The sequence below is a fragment of the Pan troglodytes genome, chromosome 10 (assembly GCF_028858775.2).
Source record: "Pan troglodytes isolate AG18354 chromosome 10, NHGRI_mPanTro3-v2.0_pri, whole genome shotgun sequence".
Taxonomy (NCBI): Eukaryota; Metazoa; Chordata; class Mammalia; order Primates; family Hominidae; genus Pan; species Pan troglodytes.
In genome coordinates this window covers 62566516-62587293 of record NC_072408.2, presented here as the reverse complement: position 1 = coordinate 62587293, position 20778 = coordinate 62566516, and the positions used below count along the sequence as shown (strand labels likewise).

The following is a 20778-nucleotide window of genomic DNA, read 5'->3' as shown; positions in this document are numbered from 1 at the left end:
GCGGAGTAGAAAAAGAAAGGGGTGAAATCTTGAAGTGAGTTATTTAACATTGATAGATATGTACAATATTTAATATACATAGGTACCTATATGACAAAGCTGAGTAATAAGTTATGGAAAAGAGTGCTTTCCACAAGCAAGTCGGTCATACCGAAGACGGCGAGCAACAGGTGGGCAGAACACGGGGCCCCGCACTCCCAGCACGCGGGGTGAGGGCGGGATAGGAGGAGGTGACCGGGTGTGGGGCAGGGGGCGGCGCCGGGGAGCGGCGGGCTCCACTCACCGTTGCCCACGGAGCTGCGGCCCTTCCGGGCGAGGGTCTGCTGCACCTGCTCCTGGATCCGCAGGCTCTTGACTGTCTGGCCGCCGCGGCCGCTGCTCCCCGCCAGCTTCAGCTTGGCCTCGGAGGGCAGCGCCAGGCTGGAGCTGTCCAGTTGTCCCAGGATCTGCTGGCCCAGGACGGTCCGGATGTAGCCGTACTCAGCTGGGGCGCCGGGGGCTGCCATGGGGCCGGTGGGGGCGACCGAGCCGCTCGCCTGCCTCTGGACTCGCGGGCGAAGCCGCCGCGGAGCTGGGGGCGCTGGCGCGAGCCCCGCCCCGCTCGAGTCCGGCCCCGCCCCTGGCCCGCCCCCCGCGCCGGTGAGAGGCCCGGGGCCGGGGGGGAGCTCGGCCTCGTGGGCCGGACGCCCGGCCTTCCCTGAGGAGGGGGCGCGGCTCGGCCGGGCACGCGCAGTCGGGACCGGGGGCGGGGGCGGGCCGGCCCCGCTGAGCGCGCGGACACCTGGAGACTTGTACCCGCCCGCGGGGAGGTGGGGAGAGGGGCGCGGTTCGCCTGGGGTCGCGCACGTTGTCGGAGTCCCAGCGGATACCGCCTGCCGGGGCCGCGCCCCGCTCTGCCCACGCCCCGCGCTGGACAGGATGGATTTCCGCTCGATGCAGGGAGGGGCTGCCCTGCAGGCAGGTGAGCCCTCGAGAGTCACTCCTGTTCTTGGACTGAGGCTTGCCTCCGGGATCCCCGAGCGAGTAGTATGTCTGGTTAGTCAGGCTTTGTCGCACTGTTGGAAACGTTTCCTGGTTTTCCTGGACCTGAGGGTGAGAAAGGGCTATTTGGTCAGGCGGAAAGGGCAATATGAGGGAAATGTGCCAAGAAGATAACGTGTGAAATAAAAGACTTTCTAAAGAGAGTGTTTTTTTCTTAGTACAACGTCAGGACTATGTACTTTTTGCACAGATGCAGTCCCAGAAACATATGTTCTTCCTCATTGAGAGCTTCTGTTTTCTCTTGGATACACAAATTGTACCCAGTACTCTTGCTAACCCATTCCTCTCTTACGAACACACCCACACAGAGAAACTCCCAACAAGAGGCTCTAGAGAAGAAATGAATTTTAATAGACGATGCTTTTTAAATAGCCCTGCTAACGTTGATTAAGTCCTCTTTATTACAGGCTCTTTGTAGAGAGATCCACGGAGAGGGCCTCCAACTTTCAATCGAATCTTCCACAACTTGTATTTATCGTGCTATTAATTATGTTTCACCGCAGTTGACTACTGAGAACTTGAGAGCTAAGCTCAACAGAAAGGATCCTTGACCTTAAAGTTTACAACCAAAGCCACTTGTCCTGATTTGCCTCTTTGGACTTAAGAGGCAGAAAGAAAAACATGTATCCCTGGTATTAAGATAATATTCCCTTTGATTGCTTGGGTTTGTATGTTCACTTTCCCTCAAATCACTCAATTGCTGCAAAACCCCACTTACTCAAGTCTGAAGTGTTTGGAGAACGCAGCTTCCCTCGTCTTTGTTTTCCTACCCACACCCTTCTGCCTTTAGACACACACTGAATGCTTAGACACACAATGCACAGGTATATGGCCTCCCTTTTTACATGAGCGTCCAGGGAGTGAAGAGGAAACCAAAGGACTGAAAGCGTGGACAACAGAGTAGTGACAGTTCCGCCACCCTTTGTCAGCAGGCCACATGGCTAAGTGGGAGCCATATGGATGTGAGTCCTGGAAGCAATTGCTCCCACCCCAATAGAATGGACCACTATTTAGGCAAATTACACCTTGTGTAAAGCTTGCTTATGTAGCCAGGTGGAAACATCCAACCATGATGCTGAGATGTAATTGAAAAGAGAGGGGTGAACTGAAGGTAAGTGATGATAGAAACGTCCAGCAACATTCCTGTTTCTCTCTCTCTCTTTTCATGGCCTCTTCTGGCAGACCAGAATCTGCTGCTTTGAGAGACAATTTCAGTATCTGTCCATACAGGGTCAGTTGGGGCATTCCTTGTTGTTTTGTACCTGAAGAGCCATGACTTAAAATGTCAGCTCTGCCTCCAATTAGATTCCTCACCAGGAGACTAGAGAGGAATTTTTCTCATTTATTTTAATGAGCCAAACCTCAGATACTTTTTTCCTCTCAAATTAATTTTTTTAAAGTGTGTTGTTGGAATTGATTATCCTGTTGGGTAGGTACCAATAATTGGGCACATAGAAATCTTGTTGTTGGATTGTTAGGTGATTTGAGGGGAGGGAAGGTGATTAAAAGCACAGCTTGTGAGTGAGGAAAATCTAGGTTTTAACCTTAGCTTACCCCTTGTAAGTATATGGCCACAAGCAAGTTTCTTTAGATTTTTATACCTCTGTACATTCTCTTATCTATAAATGGGAGCAATAAAAGTATCTACTACATAGTTGTATTAGTCTGTTTGTACGCTGCTGTGAAGAACTACATGAGACTGGGTAATTTATAAAGAGGTTTAATTGACTCACAGTTCCTCAAGGCTGGGGAGGCCTCAGGAAACTTAGAATCACGGCAAGAAGGCACCTTCTCACAGGGTGGCAAGAGAGAGAATGAAAGCTGAGCAAAGGGGCAGAAATCCCTTATAAAACCATCCACACCATGAGTCAATTACCTCCCACTGGGTCCCTCCCATGACACAAGGGGATTACAGGAACTACAATTCAAGATGAGATTTGGGTGCGGATACAGTCAAACCATATCAATAGTGTTGTTGTAAAAGTTAAACAATAAGTAGTACATTAGACATGTTCAGCATCCCCAGAGATCCACTTCCTTTTCTTTTCTTTTTTTTTTTGCGATGGGGCCTCGCTCTGTTGCCCAGGTGGGAGTACGGTGGTGTGATCTCGGCTCACTGCAGCCTCTGCCTCCTGGGTTCAAGTGATTCTCCTGCCTCAGCCTCCCAAGTAGCTGGGACTACAGGCATGCACCACCACACTGGGTAATTTTTGTATTTTAAGACTGGGTTTTGCCATGTTGGCCAGGCTGGTCTTGAACTCCTGACCTCAGGTGATCCACCCACCTCAGCCTCCCAAAGTGCTGGGATTACAGGCGTGAGCCACTGCACCCAGCCCAGACATCCACTTCCTTTTTTTTTTTTTTTAATTTTTTATTTCCGTAAGTTTTTGGGGAATAGTTGGTATTTGGTTACATGAGTAAGTTCTTTAGTGGTGCCAGAGATCCTCTTTTCTTTTTTTCTTTTTTCTTTTATGTGTGTGTGTGTGTGTGTGTGGGAAAGGGTCTCAGGCCAGGTGTGGCGGATCGCGTCTGTAATCCCAGCACTTTGGGAGGCTGAGGCAGGAGGATCACCTGAGGTCAGGAGTTCGAGACTAGCCTGGCCAACGTGGTGAAACCCCATCTCTGCTAAAAATACAAAAATTAGCCGGGCGTGGTGGCAGACACCTGTAATCCCAGCTACTTGGAAGGCTGAGTCAGGAGAATCGCTTCAACCCAGGAGGCAGAGGTTGCAGTGAGCCAAGATGTCACCATTACACTCAGCCTAGACTACAAGAGTGAAACTCTGTCTCCAAAAAAAAAAAAAAAAAGGTCTTGCTGTCACCCAGGCCGGAGTGCAGTAGTGCAATCTCTGCTTACTCCAACTTGCATCTCCCAAGCAAACCTCCCACCTCAGCACCCTCACCCCCATCGCCAAGTAGCTGAGACCACAGGCGAGTGCCACCACCCCCTGCTAATTTTTTGGTATTTTTTTTTGTAGAGACGGGGTTTTGCCATGTTGCCCAGGCTGAGATCCACTTTTAGACCACCTCACTTCTTTCAGGTCTCTGCTTTTTTGTCAACTTACTGGATGAGACCCTTTCACATACAGTCACTCTTTCCCTTCTCCACTTAATTCTTCTCCATAGCACTTACTTTAATCACACATCTTTATGTTTTACTTATTTAATTGTTGATTGTTTCCTTGCTGGAATATAAACTCTGTGAAAGCAGGGATTTTGTTTTGCTTACTGCTGTTCTCCAGGACCTAGAATAGGTAGGCAATAGGAATACATGGAATGAATGAATCATGCATAAAAGCTCTTAGTATCTTACATGACATATAATAAGTGCTTAACAACTGTTAGTAATAATGATTTAGGCTTTCAAACTGTTGGTAACTCTTATCTTTTAAAAAGTCACTTAGGACTGGGTGTAGTGGCTCACACCTGCAGTCCCAGCACTTTGGGAGGCCAAGGCAGGAGGATGCTTGAGCCCAGGAGTTTGAGACCAGCCTGGGCAACATAGGGAGACTCTGTCTCTACAAAAAAAAAAAAAAAAAAATTAGCTGCTTGTGGTGGCAATGCACGCCTGAGGTCCCAGCTACTTGGGAGACTGAGGTGGGAGGATCACTTGAGCCTGAGAGGTTGAGGCTGCAGTGAGTCCTGATTGCTACTGTACTCTAGCCTGGGTGACAGAATGAGACCCTGTCTCAAAAAACCCACAAAACAACAACAAAAAGTCACATGGATACCATTATATGCTAGGTAGTCTGCTAATTAGCTATGCAATCATCCTTATAAATAAAAAACAAACTAAACCAAGATAAGGTTTAAAATTTTTGAATACTCACAGAATGCAATGATTCAGTAGAACAATACCTTTGAAAATCAGAAAAACAACTTAAAAGGATGTTTTTGCCAGGCACGGTGGCTCACGCTTATAATCTCAGCACTTTGGGAGGCCGAGGCGGACAGATCACGAAGTCAGGAGTTCGAGACCAGCCTGGCCAATATGGCAAAACCCTGTCTCTACTAAAAATACAAAAATTAGCCAGGCATGCTGGCAGACGCCTGTAATCCCAGCTACTCGGGAGGCTGAAGCAGGAGAATCGCTTGAACCCAGGAGGCGGAGGTTGCATTGAGCCAAGATCACACCACTGCACTTCAGCCTGGGTGACAGAGCAAGACTCCGTCTCAAAAAAAGAAAAAAGAAAAAAGGATCTTTTTAGAGGTGAGAACCTCACCCACAGGGTGAGGATGTATGCAGACTCTAGTGTTGTGCTCCTAAATGTAGCCTAGATGTGCTTATATTCCAACAGCGAGCAGGCCCTGTCATGTTCTTCTCATTTCTTGGGAAAGCTGCCTATCCAACTTCCTAAACTGTGAGCAAACCCTGAGATAACAGTGAAAGATAGCTTCTAGCTAACAAAGCGAAGCATGGAATAAAATGCTTCCTTTTATTGAATCCTTTTGCGGTGTTTGGCTGTTTTACGATTTGCCACCTTTTAGTATTTAGGTTCAGTTTTAAAAACTCTTCCATTTCTTTGGTTTTCATTTACCACCAGAATCTGAAAAAAGAAAAATAAAAAGGCAAAACCACAGGAATGTTGAACTGGAATGTAAATAACAGATAACCAAATTATGAGGCTACAGTTCCTTTTGCTTTGAACCTACAGTAAAGATTCAGAAATTCTTGAGTTTAAACCTTGCATTTTTATTTGCTTTATACACTATATAGCCTCAAGCAATAATCATTTATTGTTTTAAAATCTACAGTTAGGGCTTCCACAGAGTAATCTTTATTTTCTTTAACCATACATAAATTCCTATATGAGAAATTTTAATATGCAAAAAATTCAGGAAGTTACTAGAAGACTAAATATAGTATAAATGTTGGAGCAGAAAGAATATTTTAATGGAAAGAACATTAATGGCACCAAAGCTCTTTGGTTTATATTTTAAAAATAATAAACTAACATTCTCATGAATGCTAACTTACATGAAATATTTTCTGCTACTATCTCTAGGCTATTAATATATATTGCTTTTTAAAAACATATTTCCTAAATTACTGTAAGGGACCTGGCAGGTAGAAAATTTAAAACAAACCTCAGAATTTAGTCCCTCTTTTAGCAAACAGATATGTTGCCAAGGCAATTGGTAGCAGTTTTATCATTAACCACATGTAATGAAACTGGATCAGGGCTAGAAAAGGAAGCTATTCACATGTAAGATGCTGAAAACCACTCTCTGATGGGGACTTTCAACAGCAATGGGGGTTAAGGTGTTTATATGTCATTCAGATGTTCATTTTGTCTGCAATTTTGGATATATTGTAGGCGTGTAGGTTTGAAACCTATTCTTTTTGAAAGACCCCAAATGTGGTGTAGGAGGTGGAAATCAGGTGGGCAACCCTGAGGGCTGGCAATGAAAAATTTGTTCATAGTCACGGAGGCTTCAAAACAGTCCCTTTAATCGTGACTCATGGGCATGCAGAAGCACAGTACATTAGTTAAAATGAATACCTTCTGGATGGATGACCACAGCTGCCCCATTAATGGTTGTCAGATCTTTCACCTGATGTTCAGAGATGCTGAAGGGTGAGCACAGCGTGGACAAGTCCTACCATAGGTTCTTGGCTTTAATAGGGACCATGGTCAGAACTCCTTTGTCTCTACCATAGAACCCAGCACCGAGATAGCTAGCAGGTGCTCAAATGAATAGTGAATTGAGTGTACTATCTCACCTATAGGTATTTCAATTAATTAGTTTGCCTGTGGGCCCAGCTGCAGCTGAGCAGAAGGAAACATCCTGAAGGACATGGCCTGGCCTGAAACAATATGCCGAAGTGACTTGAGGGCTGGCTATGGGAACACAATGTTTAGTGATTTCTAAGCTTATGAAAATATCAGAGAAACTCAGTAGGATTGATTTTCATAACTCTGTAGAGAGTATAGCACCTCATTGTCATGCATTGTTTAAATAATACTGCACTATGTATATTTTTTGAATTGTTTGGATATTATCTGTATATATTGATGGATATAGGTATATAAATTCTCAAATAATTTGCATTTGTAATATGTCTCTTTTTTTCCCATACACACTATTATTTCCTTGAAATTAAAAAACTGAAGTATTACATTTCATATAGAAAAGTAATACTAATAATCTGGATTGGATTCTAAAAGCCCCCGTGCCCCACACAGACACCCTTTTTTCTTTCACAAATTTGAAACATCATCATAACATGCTAGAGTGATAAAATATATTCTTGATGGCAGACAGAGCTGGATTAGATTTGTTGCTTTGCTATGTGACCTTAGGCAAGTCATTTATATTCACTGAGCTTCAAGCTTTTTGTTTATAATAGGGTATCATTAATAGTATTGGCGTCTTAGGATTGGCGTCTTAGGATTGGCAGAACATTCACTTAGTTACTAAATATAAGGTACTTAGATCTCCTAGTTTATAATTAGTGTATCAGTTATCTATGGTTGCAAAAGAAAAACATAAACACATAAAACAAAAAACCTTCCCAACATTTAAGAGCTTAAAACAAAAATGATCTCTTTTTCATGATTTTGTGGTTGATCCAGTTCTGCAGGCCTGGGCTTTTTTCACTTTTGTGGCTAAGGCCAGCAGGTGACTTGGCTGGGGCTGGATAGTCTAAGACAGCCATACTCACACATCTGGGATTGCAACTGGTGTGACTGGAACAACTACGAGGACTGAGCCTCTCCTTCCATGTGACCTTTCATCCTCCAGTAGGCTAGTTTGGGCTTCTCCACATGGTGGTCTTGAGTAGGAGTAGTATTCTAAGACAGCAAGAGCAGACACAATCTAGATCTCTTTAAGTCTAGATTCCCAGCAAAATGTCATTTTGACAGATTTCCTTCCTTCCTTCCTTCTGTCCTTCCTCCCTCCCTTGCTCTCTCTTTCCCTCCCTCCCTTCTTTTCTTTTCTTTTTCTTTTCTTCCCTCCCTCCGTCCTTTCCTTCCTTCCTTCTGTCCTTCCTCCCTTCCCTTGCTCTCTCTTTCCCTCCCTCCCTTCTTTACTTTTTCTTTTTCTTTTCTTTTCTTCCCTCCCTCCCTTCCTTCCTTCCTCTCTCTCTCTCCCTTCCTTCCTTCCTTCCTCTCTCTCTCTCCCTCCCTCCCTCCCTTCCTTCCTTCCTTCCTTCCTTCCTTCCTTCCTGTCTCTCTCTCCCTTCCTTCCTTCCTTCCTTCCTTCCTTCCTTTCTTTCTTTCTTTCTATGGAGTCTTGCTCTGTCACCTAGGCTGGAATGCAATAGCATGATCTTGGCTCACTGCAACCTGTGCCCCCTGGGTTCAAGCGATTCTCCTGCCTCAGCCTCCCGAGTAGCTGGGATCACAGATGCCTGCCACCATGTCTGGTTAATTTTTGTATTTTTCGTAGAGACAGGGTTTCACCATGTTAGCCAGGCCCTTCTCAAACTCCTGACCTGAGGTGATCTGCCCGCCTTGGCCTGCCAAAGTGCTGGGATTAACAGGCATGAGCCACCACACCCAGCCTCATTTTGACCGCACTCTACTGAATGAAGCATGTCACATGACCAGCTCAGATTCAAAGGGCAGGGAAAGAGACATCACCTTTTAAGGGAGAAAAGATAAAGTTGTATTACAAGGGGTATGCATGCAGGGATGGGAGGAGATATTGTGGCAGTCTTTGCAAACCATCTTAACACCTTAATGCTCAATAAATGGTAACTATTATTATTATTTTTTATTTTAGAGTTGGCATATCTCTCACAGGTTGTCAGGATTATTATTACTTTTTGATGGCTGGAAGAAATAAGTCAAAGGAAGGCAATCTTTATTTACTCATGATGAGATACATTGTCTCTTACATAGCTCTCTGCCTGTGATATCAGTGGAGCTTAAGCTCTATTCACAGGAAACTTGGGTGTCTAGGAATCATGACATGTTTCACTAGACGTGAAGCAGTCCCTGCTGTTCCTCTGCTGGTTCAGAAGTGAGTGGAGTTCCAATTTGTTCCCTGTCTTAGTAAGGTCACTGATGCTTGAACAGTCACCATCTTGTATTTTATTCAAAGTATACTCATTAATAATAGAAAATACTAAATGCACAATTGAAGTTCGAAACTGATTAATAGTATGCTTTTATTGTGGTATCCCTACTTACAATGATAAGAGAAAAATACATGATACCTTTACAATAGTAAGAAGGAAAGTGTGCTATTCATTTGGAGAATAGCTGTTGTATTTCAGAATAACAGCAATTTATTTGTCCAATCCCATTATTTTACACTGCTTTCCCATTATTTTCTGTTCTGCAGTAGGATCCTAATTTAAAAGCTGTCCAAGTGAGGCTGAGAGGTAGGGATTCCCTTATTATTTCTTGAAGAAATATACCTGTGCATTAATTCTTTCCACTTCCTGGAATATGTTTTCCACAGATTTCCATGGGCTTCACTTGTTGTCATTCAGATTTGTTTAAATATCTCTTCCTCAGAAAGAATTTCTCTGGCCAACAGTCTGAAGTAGCCACCTCGTCACTCTCTGCAAAGTACTTAGCATGACTGATAATGTTCTTGTTTGCAGAGGTGTATGTGTTCATATGTATTATCTTTCCTAGTAGAATGTAAGATCTAAGCAAGCAGAAACTGTGTCTTGTTCACCAATTCTTCTGTAATTCTTAGAATCCATACATGGAGTAAGCTTACAAGATGTGTTAAATGAATAATAACAGAAAGACATTTTAATTTTAACGCTTCTCTCCTTTTTTTTTTTTTAATTTTTTAGACAGAGTCTCACTCTGTCACCCAGGCTGGAGTGCAATGGCGCTATCTTGGCTCACTGCAACCTCCGCCTCCTGGGTTCAAGCGATTCTCCTGCTTTAGCTTCCCGAGTAGCTAGGATTACAGGCACCTGCCATCATGCCCAGATAATTTTTGTATTTTTGTAGAGAACGGGGTTTCAGTATGTTGGCCAGGCTGGTCTTGAACTCCTGACCTCAGGTGATCCACCCACCTCAGCCTCCCAAAGTGCTGGGATTAAAGATGTGAGCCACCACGCCTGGCCTGCTTCTTACTTTTTAAATAGAGTTTAAATTTGGGTACAAACCTTTTTGTATTTTTCTGAAAGATGGTTTATAATGAACATGAGATTCTGAGACATTTATATGATTTCATTATTATTATTTTACTTAATGCTGTGAATAACAGTGTTAAGTGAAGGTAAGTTTAAGCAATCACCTGTGTCCCCAATCTGTTTTGATTCTGGAACCTGAAACCCAGAGCTTAGTGCTGAGTTCTGGCAAATCTCCCAGAACCACCGCCCTTTAGTTAGGGCTTCTGTGTCAATTCTCTAAAGGGCAAAGGCCTTTTGGGAAACTGGATTTTACGGTTTCAGGGATAGGTCTAAACAATACATACTTCTGAATCCCCAAGGTCATTTGTTTTATCTTTATAGGCCAAGATTTCCTGCAGCAACTGAAATTCTCCAATATTTTCACTGGATTGAACTAAGTTAGTTCAAATTTAAAACCTAATCAGTTATACTCTTTTTAAGCTTGAAGTGTTCTTGCTTATGTAGCAGGAAACTTTTTGAAGGGATATTCTTGCTACAGAGCCAAAGTCAAATAGAAATCTGAGTGGTTACTTTGTGGTACAAAAGAGGATGTAAGAACATTCTTCTGCAGTTGTGACTGTGGCAACAGCTTCTGTGAAAATCGTTCAAATAAGTCCGGGTGCGGTGGCTCACACCTGTAATCCCAGCACTTTGGGAGGCCGAGGCGTGTGGATCACATGAGGTTGGGAGTTCGAGACCAGCCTGGCCAACATGGAGAAACCCTGTCTCTACTAAAAATACAAAATTAGCTGGGCGTGGTGGCGCATGCCTGTAATCCCAGCTACTCAGGAGGCTGAGGCAGAAGAATTGCTTGAACTCGGGAGGTGAAGGTTGCAGTGAGCTGAGATCGAGCCATTGCACTCCAGCCTGGACAATAAGAGGGAAACTCTGTCTCAAAAAAAAAAAAAAAAGAAAGAAAATGGTTCAAATGATGTGCTAGCTATTTTGATTAACCTTGGGAATATTTCAATTTTGTTGACTTCAGCAGAAAAAAATGAACTTTTGAGTCATGAATAACAAGGCAATTATTGACTCAATAAACAAAATGTCAGGGATGTTATTGGAAAAGTACTAAGTGAGGAAGTTACCCCATTGAAGTCTCCATTGCTTAAGTGATCAAGACAGCATTAATTATCATGGCATTCCAAGACCTTCCTTCTGGGCCTCACTTTACCAAGCTAACTTTATCTCAATGTATGGAACTCTTCAGCATAAACATTCGAAAGCAGCCAGGCCAACATTCTTATTATACCCTAAATTATTGGTGCTCATTTCCTTTTATTTTGGTGGCTACATAGTTTATTTCTGCCCATCTTTTAAGACCCAGTTCATGCTTCCTCTCCTTAGTAAGGCTGACTTCATCTGCCCTCATGGATTCCTCCTGTCCCATTCCCTAGAATCTTTAGAGTCATGTTTTTGCTTCCTGATAATCAAAGGAGATGACATAACATTTTTAAAGAGCTCAGCCTAGTGTCCTGAAAAGATGCCCCTTTTTTGTTTGTTGGCATATATAACATACTGAAAACAAAAACTGGGGTATTAAAAATGAATGATACATGCACGAAGTATGAAGAAATACAGCGTGATGGTTTAGAACATAGCCTCTGGAGTTACAGAAACCTGAATTATTTTCCTTACTCGGCCCCTTACTACTTGTTTAACTTTGGTCAGGTTGTTAGACTTCTCCAAGCCTTATTTTTCTACCTTGAAAAGGAGGGTAATACGTAGTACACATTTAATAGGGTGAACGTGACAAGTGAAATAACAGATATGAAAATTATTTACAAATCATAAAACAAGTGAAATAACATATATGAAAATTCTTTATAAATCATAAAAGGGCCGGGCGTGGTGTCTCACACCTATAATCCTAACACTTTGGAAGGCAGAGACAGGTGGATCGCCCGAGGTCAGGAGTTTGAGACCAGCCTGGCCAACATGGCGAAACCCTGTCTCTACTAAATATACAAAAATTAGGCCAGGCATGGTGGCTCACACCTGTAATCCCAGCAGTTTGGAAGGCTGAGGCAGGTGGATCACCTGAGATCAGGAGTTCGAGACCAGCCTGGCCAACATCGTGAAACCCTGTCTCTACTAAAAATACAAAAATTAGCTGGGCGTGGTGGCGCAGGCCTGTAATTCCAGCTACTCGGGAGGCAGAGACAGGAGAATTGCTTGAACCCAGGAGGCAGAGGTTGCAGTGAGCCAAGTTCGTGCCACTACACTCCAGCCTGGGTGAGGGAGTGAGACTCTGTCTCAAAAACAAAAAAAATCATAAAGTACTATATTAATATTAAATATTATCTTGTATATTTTAGAATTTTTATATATGTGGCATCAGAGTTAACAGATTTTTTTTTTTCTTTTTTTTGAGACGGAGTTTCGCTCTTGTTGCCCAGGCTGGAGTCCAATGGCGCCATCTCAGTTCACTGCAACCTCCACGTCCTGGGTTCAAACAATTCTCCTGCATCAGCCTCTGGTAGCTGGGATTACAACAGCTTGTGCCACAATGCCTGACTACTTTTTTGTATTTTTAGTACAGACGGGGTTTCACCATGTTGGCCAGGCTGGTCTCAAACTCCTGACCTCAGGTGATCCACCCGTCTCGGCCTCCCAAAGTGCTGGGATTACAGGCGTGAGCCACCACGCCCAGCCTACAGATTGTCTTTAAGCCAGCAACATGCAAGACAATAGCTATGAACTTGGCATCCAAAGAGGAGAAGTCACATTCTTTCCCTGGAGGGGCTTTCACTGCAGATAGGGGTACAAAATATGTCTCCTCATAAAGCAAAATATGTCAAAGGTGAAATAACAATAGTATGTCAAAAATTACTCAAGGCAAAAATAAAGAGGTGGTAAAGGGTGTCAAAAAATTGGAAAGATAAATAATATTTCTGAAGTCGCAGGAGTAAGAGATTGCTTTCAGATTGGTGTAATCAGGGAGGATTTGTAGAGGCTATGGTTGGGTGTTAAGTGAGCAGGGGCTTGAGGGTAGGTAGGATTTGATTAGGTGGCAAGTGGGTAGAGGGTAAGAGAGAGCAGAAGTGTGGAGGTAGAAAAGGGTAATAGTTGGAAGGTTAACAAGGAAACCAGTGTGACTAGAATAATTCAAGCTAGTGTTCCCAGACTCAGTTGAATATTAGAATCAAAGAGGAAACTTTAAAAAATTATACAGATTTCTGAGCTCCACTGCAGATGAAATAAATCAGAATCTCTGAAGGGTGGGGTCTGGAATCTGTAGCTTCAAAAAGCTTTCAAGGTGATTCTAAGGAATAGCCAATTTTGGAAATCACAGATAAAAAGGATTAGTAGTTTATAAGCAATAAACTTAATTAAGGTTCAAACTCCAAAGGCCTTGAATGTTAAGACTGCGGATTGTATTTAACAACATTCTCAAACTTTAGTAATGTATGGATATTGTTTAAAGGGGGAAAAGTATCTCTGGGGACTCTATAAGAAAACCGCAGAATTCTGTGGAGAGTCACAGAAAGTTTTGGGGGACTGACCGTGCTCAGAGGTATGATTCTGAGATATCAGTCTATTTGTCATCTCTGGAATGGGCTGGAAGAAAAAGAAAGTGGAGATGGATTGACAAACTAAGAGACCACAGGTACAGTGTAGGAATTATGGGATCAAAAAGAGAATTCAGGGCTCTAGAGCCTGTGTTTCCTCAGCCAGATACAGAGGAGGGAATGGTAGCAGAAGCACTTGTTATATAGGGTGCATGTTTAGCACCATTCATAAGACCCCTGAAAAGTTTGGTTGTTTGGAAGGTAAAGACTGCTTCTTTGGCCGGGTGTGGGGGCTCACGCCTGTAATCCCACCACTTTGGGAGGCTGAGGCAGGTGGATCACCTGAGGTCAGGAGTTTGAGACCAGTCTGGCCAACATGACAAAATCCTGTCTCTATACTAAAAATACAAAAATTAGCTGGGTATGGTGGAATGCATCTGTAATCCCAGCTACTCAGGAGGCTGGGGAGAATTGCTTGAACCCAGGAGGCGGAGGTTGCAGCAAGTGGAGATGGTGCCACTGCACTACAGCCTGGGCAAAAGAGCAAGACTGTCTCAAAAAAAAAAAAAAAAAAGACTGCTTCTTTCAGGCTGGGCGTGGTGACTCACACCTGTAATCTTACGCTTTGGGAGTCAGGCAGATTGCTTGAGCCCAGGAGTTTGAGACTAGTCTCAGCAACATGGCGAAACCACATCTCTAAAAAAAGTAGAAAAAAATTAGCTGGGCATGGTGGCGTTCCCCTATAGTCCCATCTGCTTGGGAGGCTGAGAAGAGAGGATCCCTTCAGCTGAGGGAGGATCGTTTCAGCCTCGGGGACATTGAAGCTTCAGTGAACCATGATAACACCATTGTACTGCAGCCTGGGTGACAGAGTGGGACCCAGTTTCAAAAAAAAAAAAAAAAAGACTACGTCTTTTCCCTTCTTAGTCTCAGTCTCCTATAGGTCTTAACACAAGCAACTCTTGTAATACAGACGAATTGTGGGTCTATGTAATATATGTAAATTAACTGATAGAAGACAGCTTTTCAACTGATTTTCTTGGGAATTCCAAATTTCTAGTCCTGTTCTTAAAAAGATATTCCTGTATACATTTTTCTAGCTAGTCTATAAATTTAAATTAATGGTTTTAAAATCATGGTCCACAGACTTTTAGGGATTTCTGAGACCCTTTCAGAGAGTTCTGCAAAGTAAAACTATTTTCATAATAATACAGAGACTTTTTCTACCTTTTTCCCTGTGTTGACATTTGCCCTGATGATAAAAAGCAATGGTGGGTAAAATTGCTAGCAATGGACTAGTAGTCATTGTATTCTTCATTGTCACATCCTTGCAGTAAAAAAGGAGATACCAGTTTTATTTAGAGTTGTCCTTGATGGAACCATAAAAATTATTAATTTTGTTAAACCTTGACCCTCAAGTACATACCTTTTAAAAATTCTAGGCCGGGCGCGGGGGCTCACACCTGTAATCCCAGCACTTTGGGAAGCCGAGGCAGGTGGATCACCTGAGGTCAGGAGTTCCAGACCAGCCTGGCCAATATGGTGAAACCCTGTCTCTACTGAAAATATAAAAATTAGCCAGGCATGGTGGCGGGCACCTCTAGTTTCAGCTACTCAGGAGGCTGAGGCAGGAGAATCGCTTGAACCCGGGAGGCAGAGATTACAGTGAGCCGAGATCGTGCCATTGCACTCCAGCCTGGGCAACGAGAGTGAAACTCCGTGTCAAAACTAAAAAATATTCTATATGATGAATTTAGAATTACACATGAATTACTTCTGCTGCACTTAGAAGTGTGAGGATTGTTTTGAGAAGCATTTGTGCAATGTTTGAATTCTAAGTGAAACTAGCACCTTTGTTCATTTGATATCAATTTTTACTTGTAAGAATGACTGACACAATACAGTTATTCAGGCTTGGGTAACTGGCAGGTATTTTCTTGAAAATCAGTGAAGTAAGCATGTCAATTCAAGGATATCAACTACAAATATTTGTTACAAATTGCAAGATTCAAGGTTTTAGGTAAAAAACTAGAATTTTGGAAAACATGTGTCTTAGTCCATTTTGTGTTGCTATAAAAGAATACCTGAAACTAGGCAATCCATGAAGAAAAGAGGTTTATCTAGCTCATGGTTCTGCAGGCTGAGAAGTCCAAAGGCATGGCCCTGGCTTCTGGTAAGGGCTTTCATGTTGGATCACAACATGGTGAAGAAGGTCAAAAGGTAAGCAGACATGTGTAAAGAGGGGAAAATCTGAGTGTTGTCCTGTTTTTTTTTTTGAGACGGAGTCTTGCTCTGTCACCCAGGCTGGAGTGCAGTGGCACGATCTTGGCTCAATGCAAACTCCGCCTCCTGGGTTCATGCCATTCTCCTGCCTCAGCCTCCCGAGTAGCTGGGACTACAGATACCTGCCACCACGCCCGGCTAATTTTTTGCATTATTTAGTAGAGACGGGTTTTCACTGTGTTAGCCAGGATGGTCTCGATCTCCTGACCTCGTGATCTGCCCGCCTTGGCCTCCCAAAGTGCTGGGATTACAGGCGTGAGACACCACACCCGCCCTGTCCTAGTTTTATAACAACCCTTTCTCACAAGAATTACTACATTCCCAAGAGGACTAATCCAGTCTCTTGAAAGTGAGAACCTACTCACTACTGGGAAAACAGTCCAAGCCATTCATGAAGTATCTGTTCCCATATCCCAAATACCTCCCAGTATGCCCTGCCTCCCAGCACTGCCACATTGGGAATCAAGTTTTAACATGAGTTTTGGTGGGGACAGGCAAACAACATCCAAACCATAGCAACATGTATCTATCACCACTGTGACCTGGAAAGCTCAGCTTCCCATATTTTTCTTTTTCTTTTTTTCTTTTTTGAGACAGAGTTTTGCTCTTGTTGATCAGGCTGGAGTGCAATGGCGCGATCTTGGCTCACTGCAACCTCTGCCTCCCGGGTTCAAGCAATTCTCTTGCCTCAGCCTCCTGAGTAGTTAGGATTACAGGCATGTGCCACCACGCCCAGCTAATTGTGTATTTTTAGTAGAGATGGGGTTTCTCCATGTTGGCCAGGCTGATCTTGAACTCCCAACCTCAGGTGATCTGCCCGCCTTGGCCTCCCAAAGTGCTGGGATTACAGGCATGAGCCACCATACCCAGCCAGCTTCCCATATTTTTCTAATGAGATTAATGGTTGTATTAACAAATATGATTTTTTTGCCATTGTATAATATATGTATCAACATGTGGAGGAGACACATAACTCAAGGTACCAACATCTATAATGTTATGATCATGCATGATTGAAAGATCTATTCAAACTGCAAAATAGACAGATAGATTTTAATGTAATTGATTAAGAAAACTTAATATAGTTTCAGATTCCAGATTACAAACAACCTTTTTTTTATTCTTTAGACAGAGCTCACGCTGTTGCCCAAGCTAGACTGCAGCAGTGTGATCTCGGCTCACTGCAACCTCCACCGCTTGGGTTCAAGCAATTCTCCTGCCTCAGCCTTCCGAGTAGCTGGGATTACAGGTGTGTGCCACCACACCTGGCCAACTTTTGTATTTTTTGTAGAGATAGAGTTTTACCATGTTGGCCAGGCTGGTCTTAACTCTCAACCTCAAGTGATCTGCCCTCTTTGACCTCGCAGCTTACTGGGATTACATGTGTGAGCCACCGTGCCCTGCCACAACCAGCCTTTAAGATTCTTCTATCTGTTGAGTTTTCATGTAACATTAAAGCAAATGCCCACATTATCTGAAAAGGCTATAAAGCTACTTCTCCCTTTTCCAACTACCTCTTATACTATTGCATTGAGGATTAGGTTTCAACCTATGAATTTTGAGGGGATGCAAACATTCAGACTATAGCAGGTATATGCCGAAAAGAACTGAAAAATGATAGTCAAACAAATACATAAGCACATGTCTTTTTTTTTTTTTTTGAGACAGGGTCTCACTCTGTTGCCCATGCTGGAGTGCAGTGGCATGATCATGGCTCACTGCAGCCTTGACCTGTCAGGCTCAGGTGACTCTCTCACCTCAGCCTCTTGGGTAACTGGGATCACAGGTGTGTGCTACCAAGCCTGGCTAATTTTTTTGTATTTTTTGTATAGATGGGGTTTTGCCATGTTACCCAGGCTGGTCTCAAACTCTTGAGCTCAAGTGATCCACCCACCTTGGCCTCCCAAAGTGTTGGGATTATAGGTATGAGCCACCACGCCCAGCCCTCACATGTCATAGCAACACTATTTACAATAGCCAAAAGGTGGAGACCCAAATATCTATCAACAGATGAATGGATAAACAAATTGTGATATATACATACATTAGAATATTATTCAGCCATAAAAAGAAATGAAGTACTGATATATGCTATAACATGGATGAACCTTGAAAACATTCTGCTAAGTAGATGAACCAGACACAGAAGTTAGGAGATATGGTTTGGCTGTGTCCCCACCCAAATCTCATCTTGAATTGTACTCCCATAATTCCCACATGTTATGGGAGGGAATCGGTGGGAGATAATTTGAATCATAGGGATGGTTTCCCCCATACTGTTCTTGTGGTAGTGAATAAGTCTCATGAGATCTGATGGTTTTATCAGGGGTTTCTGCTTTTGCATCTTCCTTATTTTCCCTTGTTGCCATGATGTGAGAAGTGCCTTTTGCCTCCTGCCATGATTCTGAGGCCTCTCCAGCCATGTGGAATTGTAAGTCCAGTTAAACCTCTTCTCTTTGTCTTTCCAGTCTTGGATATGTCTTTATTAGCAGCGTGAAAATGTACTAATATGGTAAATTGATACCAGTAGAGTGGGGCATTGCTGAAAATATATCTGAAATTATGGAAGTGACTTTGAAACTGGGTCACAGGCAGAGGTTGGAACAGTTTGGAGGGCTCAGAAGAAGATAGGAAAATGTGGGAAAGTTTGGAACTTCCCAGAGACTTTCCCAGAGACTTGTTGAATGGCTTTCACCAAAAGTCTGATAGCGATATGGACAATAAGGTCCAGGCTGAGGTGGTCCCTGATGGAAATGAGGAACTTGTTGGGAACTGGAGCAAAGGTGACTCTTGTATGTTTTAGCAAAGAGACTGGTGGCATTTTGCCCCTGCCCTAGGGGTTTGTGGAACTTTGAACTTGAGAGAGATGATTTAGGGTAGCTGGCAGAAGAAATTTCTAAGCAGCAACGCATTCAAGAGGTGACTTGGGTGCTGTTAAAGACATTCAGTTTTATAACGGAAGTGGAGCATAAAAGTTCAAAAAATTTGCAGCCTGACAACGTGATAGAAAAGAAAAACCCATTTTCTGAGGAGAAATTCAAGCCACCTGCAGAAATTTGCATAAGCAACGAGATGCTGAATGTTAATCACCAAGGCAATGGAGAAAATGTCTCCAGGGCATGTCAGAGGTCTTCACGGCAGCTCCTCCCATCACAGGCCTGGAGGCCTAGGAGAAAATGGTTTCATGGGCCGGGCCCATGAAACTTAGGCTGTTTGCAGCCTAAGGACTTGGTGCCCTTTGTCCAAGCTGCTCCAGCCATGGCTGAAAGGGACCAACGTAGAGCTTGGGCTGTGGCTTCAGAGGGTGCAAGCCCCAAGCCTTGGCAGCTTCCACATGATGTTGAGTCTGTGAGTGCACAGAAGTCAAGAATTGGGGTTTGGGAACCTCTGCCTAGATTTCAGAAGATGTATGGAAATGCCTGGATGCTCAGGCAAAAGTTTGCTGCAGGGGCAGGGCACTCATGGAGAACCTCTGCTATGGCAGCGCAGAAGGGAAATGTGGGGTCAGAGCCCCCACAGAGAGTCCCTACTGAGGTACCACTTAGTGGAGCTATGAGAAGAGGGCCACCATCCTCCAGACCTCAGAATGGTAGATACACTGACAGCTCGCACCATTCACCTGGAAAAGCCACAGACACTCAATGTTAGCCCTTGAAATTAGCTGGGAGGCTGTACCCTGCAAAGCCATAGAGGCAGAGCTGCCCAAGACCACGGGAACCCACCTCTTTCATCAGTGTGACCTGGATATGAGACTTGGAGTCAAAGGAGATCATTTTGGAGCTTTAAAATTTGACTGCCCCACTGGATTTTGGACTTGCATGGGCCCTGCAACCACTTTGTTTTGGCCAATTTCTCCCATTTGGAACAGCTGTATTTACCCAATATCTGTACCCCTACTGTATCTAGGAAGTAACTAGCTTGCTTTTGATTTTACAGACTCACAGGGGGAAGGAACTTGGCTTGTCTTAGGTGAGACTTTGGACTGTGGACATTTGGGTTAATGCTGAAATGAGTTAAGGCTTTGGGGGACTGTTGGGAAGGCATGATTGGTTTTGAAATGTGAGGACATGAGATTTGGAGGGGCCGGGGTGGAATGATATGATTTGGCTCCGTGTCCCCACACAAATCTCATCTTGAATTGTACTCCCATAATTCCCACGTGTTGTGGGAGGGACCTGGTGGGAGATAATTGAATCATGGGGGTGGTTTCCCTCATATTGTTCTTGTGGTAGTAAGAATAAGTCTCACGAGACCTGATGGTTTTATCAGGGGTTTCTGTTTTTATATCTTCCTCATTTTCTCTTGCTGCCTCCATGTAAGAAGTGCCTTTCACCTCCAGCCATGATTCTGAGGCCTCCCCAGCCATGTGGAACTGTCCAATGAAACCTCTTTTTCTTCCCAGTCTCAGGTATGTCTTTATCAGTAGTGTGAAAATGGACTAATACAGTCATATATTGTATGATTCCATTTATATGAAACATCTGGAATAGGTAAACCCATAGAGACAGAAAGCAGATTGGTGGTTGCCAGGGGCTGGAGGGGAAGGGAATGGGGAGTGACTGTTCAATGGGTATAGGGTTTCCTTTTGGGGTGATAAAAAACAGTTAGGAACTAGTTAGATGTGGTGGTTGTACAACACTGTGAATGTAATTATGCCATTGAATTAAGACTGTTAATTTTATGTTATATAAATTTCACCTCAATTAAAAAAAAATCACAGCTGGATGATCACCAGATATAGGCCCTAGCACTCGGCAGGGATTCAGAATTTCTTTTTCGGTTTTACTCAAGTAAGCAAAATGAACAATATCTGTTTTCTTTCTGTTGGCAGTGTTTCGAGTATCTGGTGCTAGTA

General features: G+C 43.5%; 1 protein-coding gene and 1 pseudogene across 2 annotated transcripts in view; one reads left to right on the top strand and one right to left on the bottom strand.

Moving 5' to 3' along the window:
* Window positions 1-620, bottom strand: part of PKP2 (plakophilin 2) — a 105640-nt gene extending 105020 nt beyond the window's left edge. The window contains exon 1 of one of the 2 annotated variants that reach the window (XM_016923663.3): window positions 284-620. In XM_016923663.3, the coding sequence (XP_016779152.1) occupies window positions 284-506 (223 nt within the window). In that variant the 5' untranslated portion in view covers window positions 507-620. The remainder of the gene's footprint in view (window positions 1-283) is intronic. The other variant, XM_054664359.2, reaches the window with a different exon arrangement.
* Window positions 505-20778, top strand: part of LOC473355 (argininosuccinate synthase-like) — an 89225-nt pseudogene continuing 68951 nt past the window's right edge.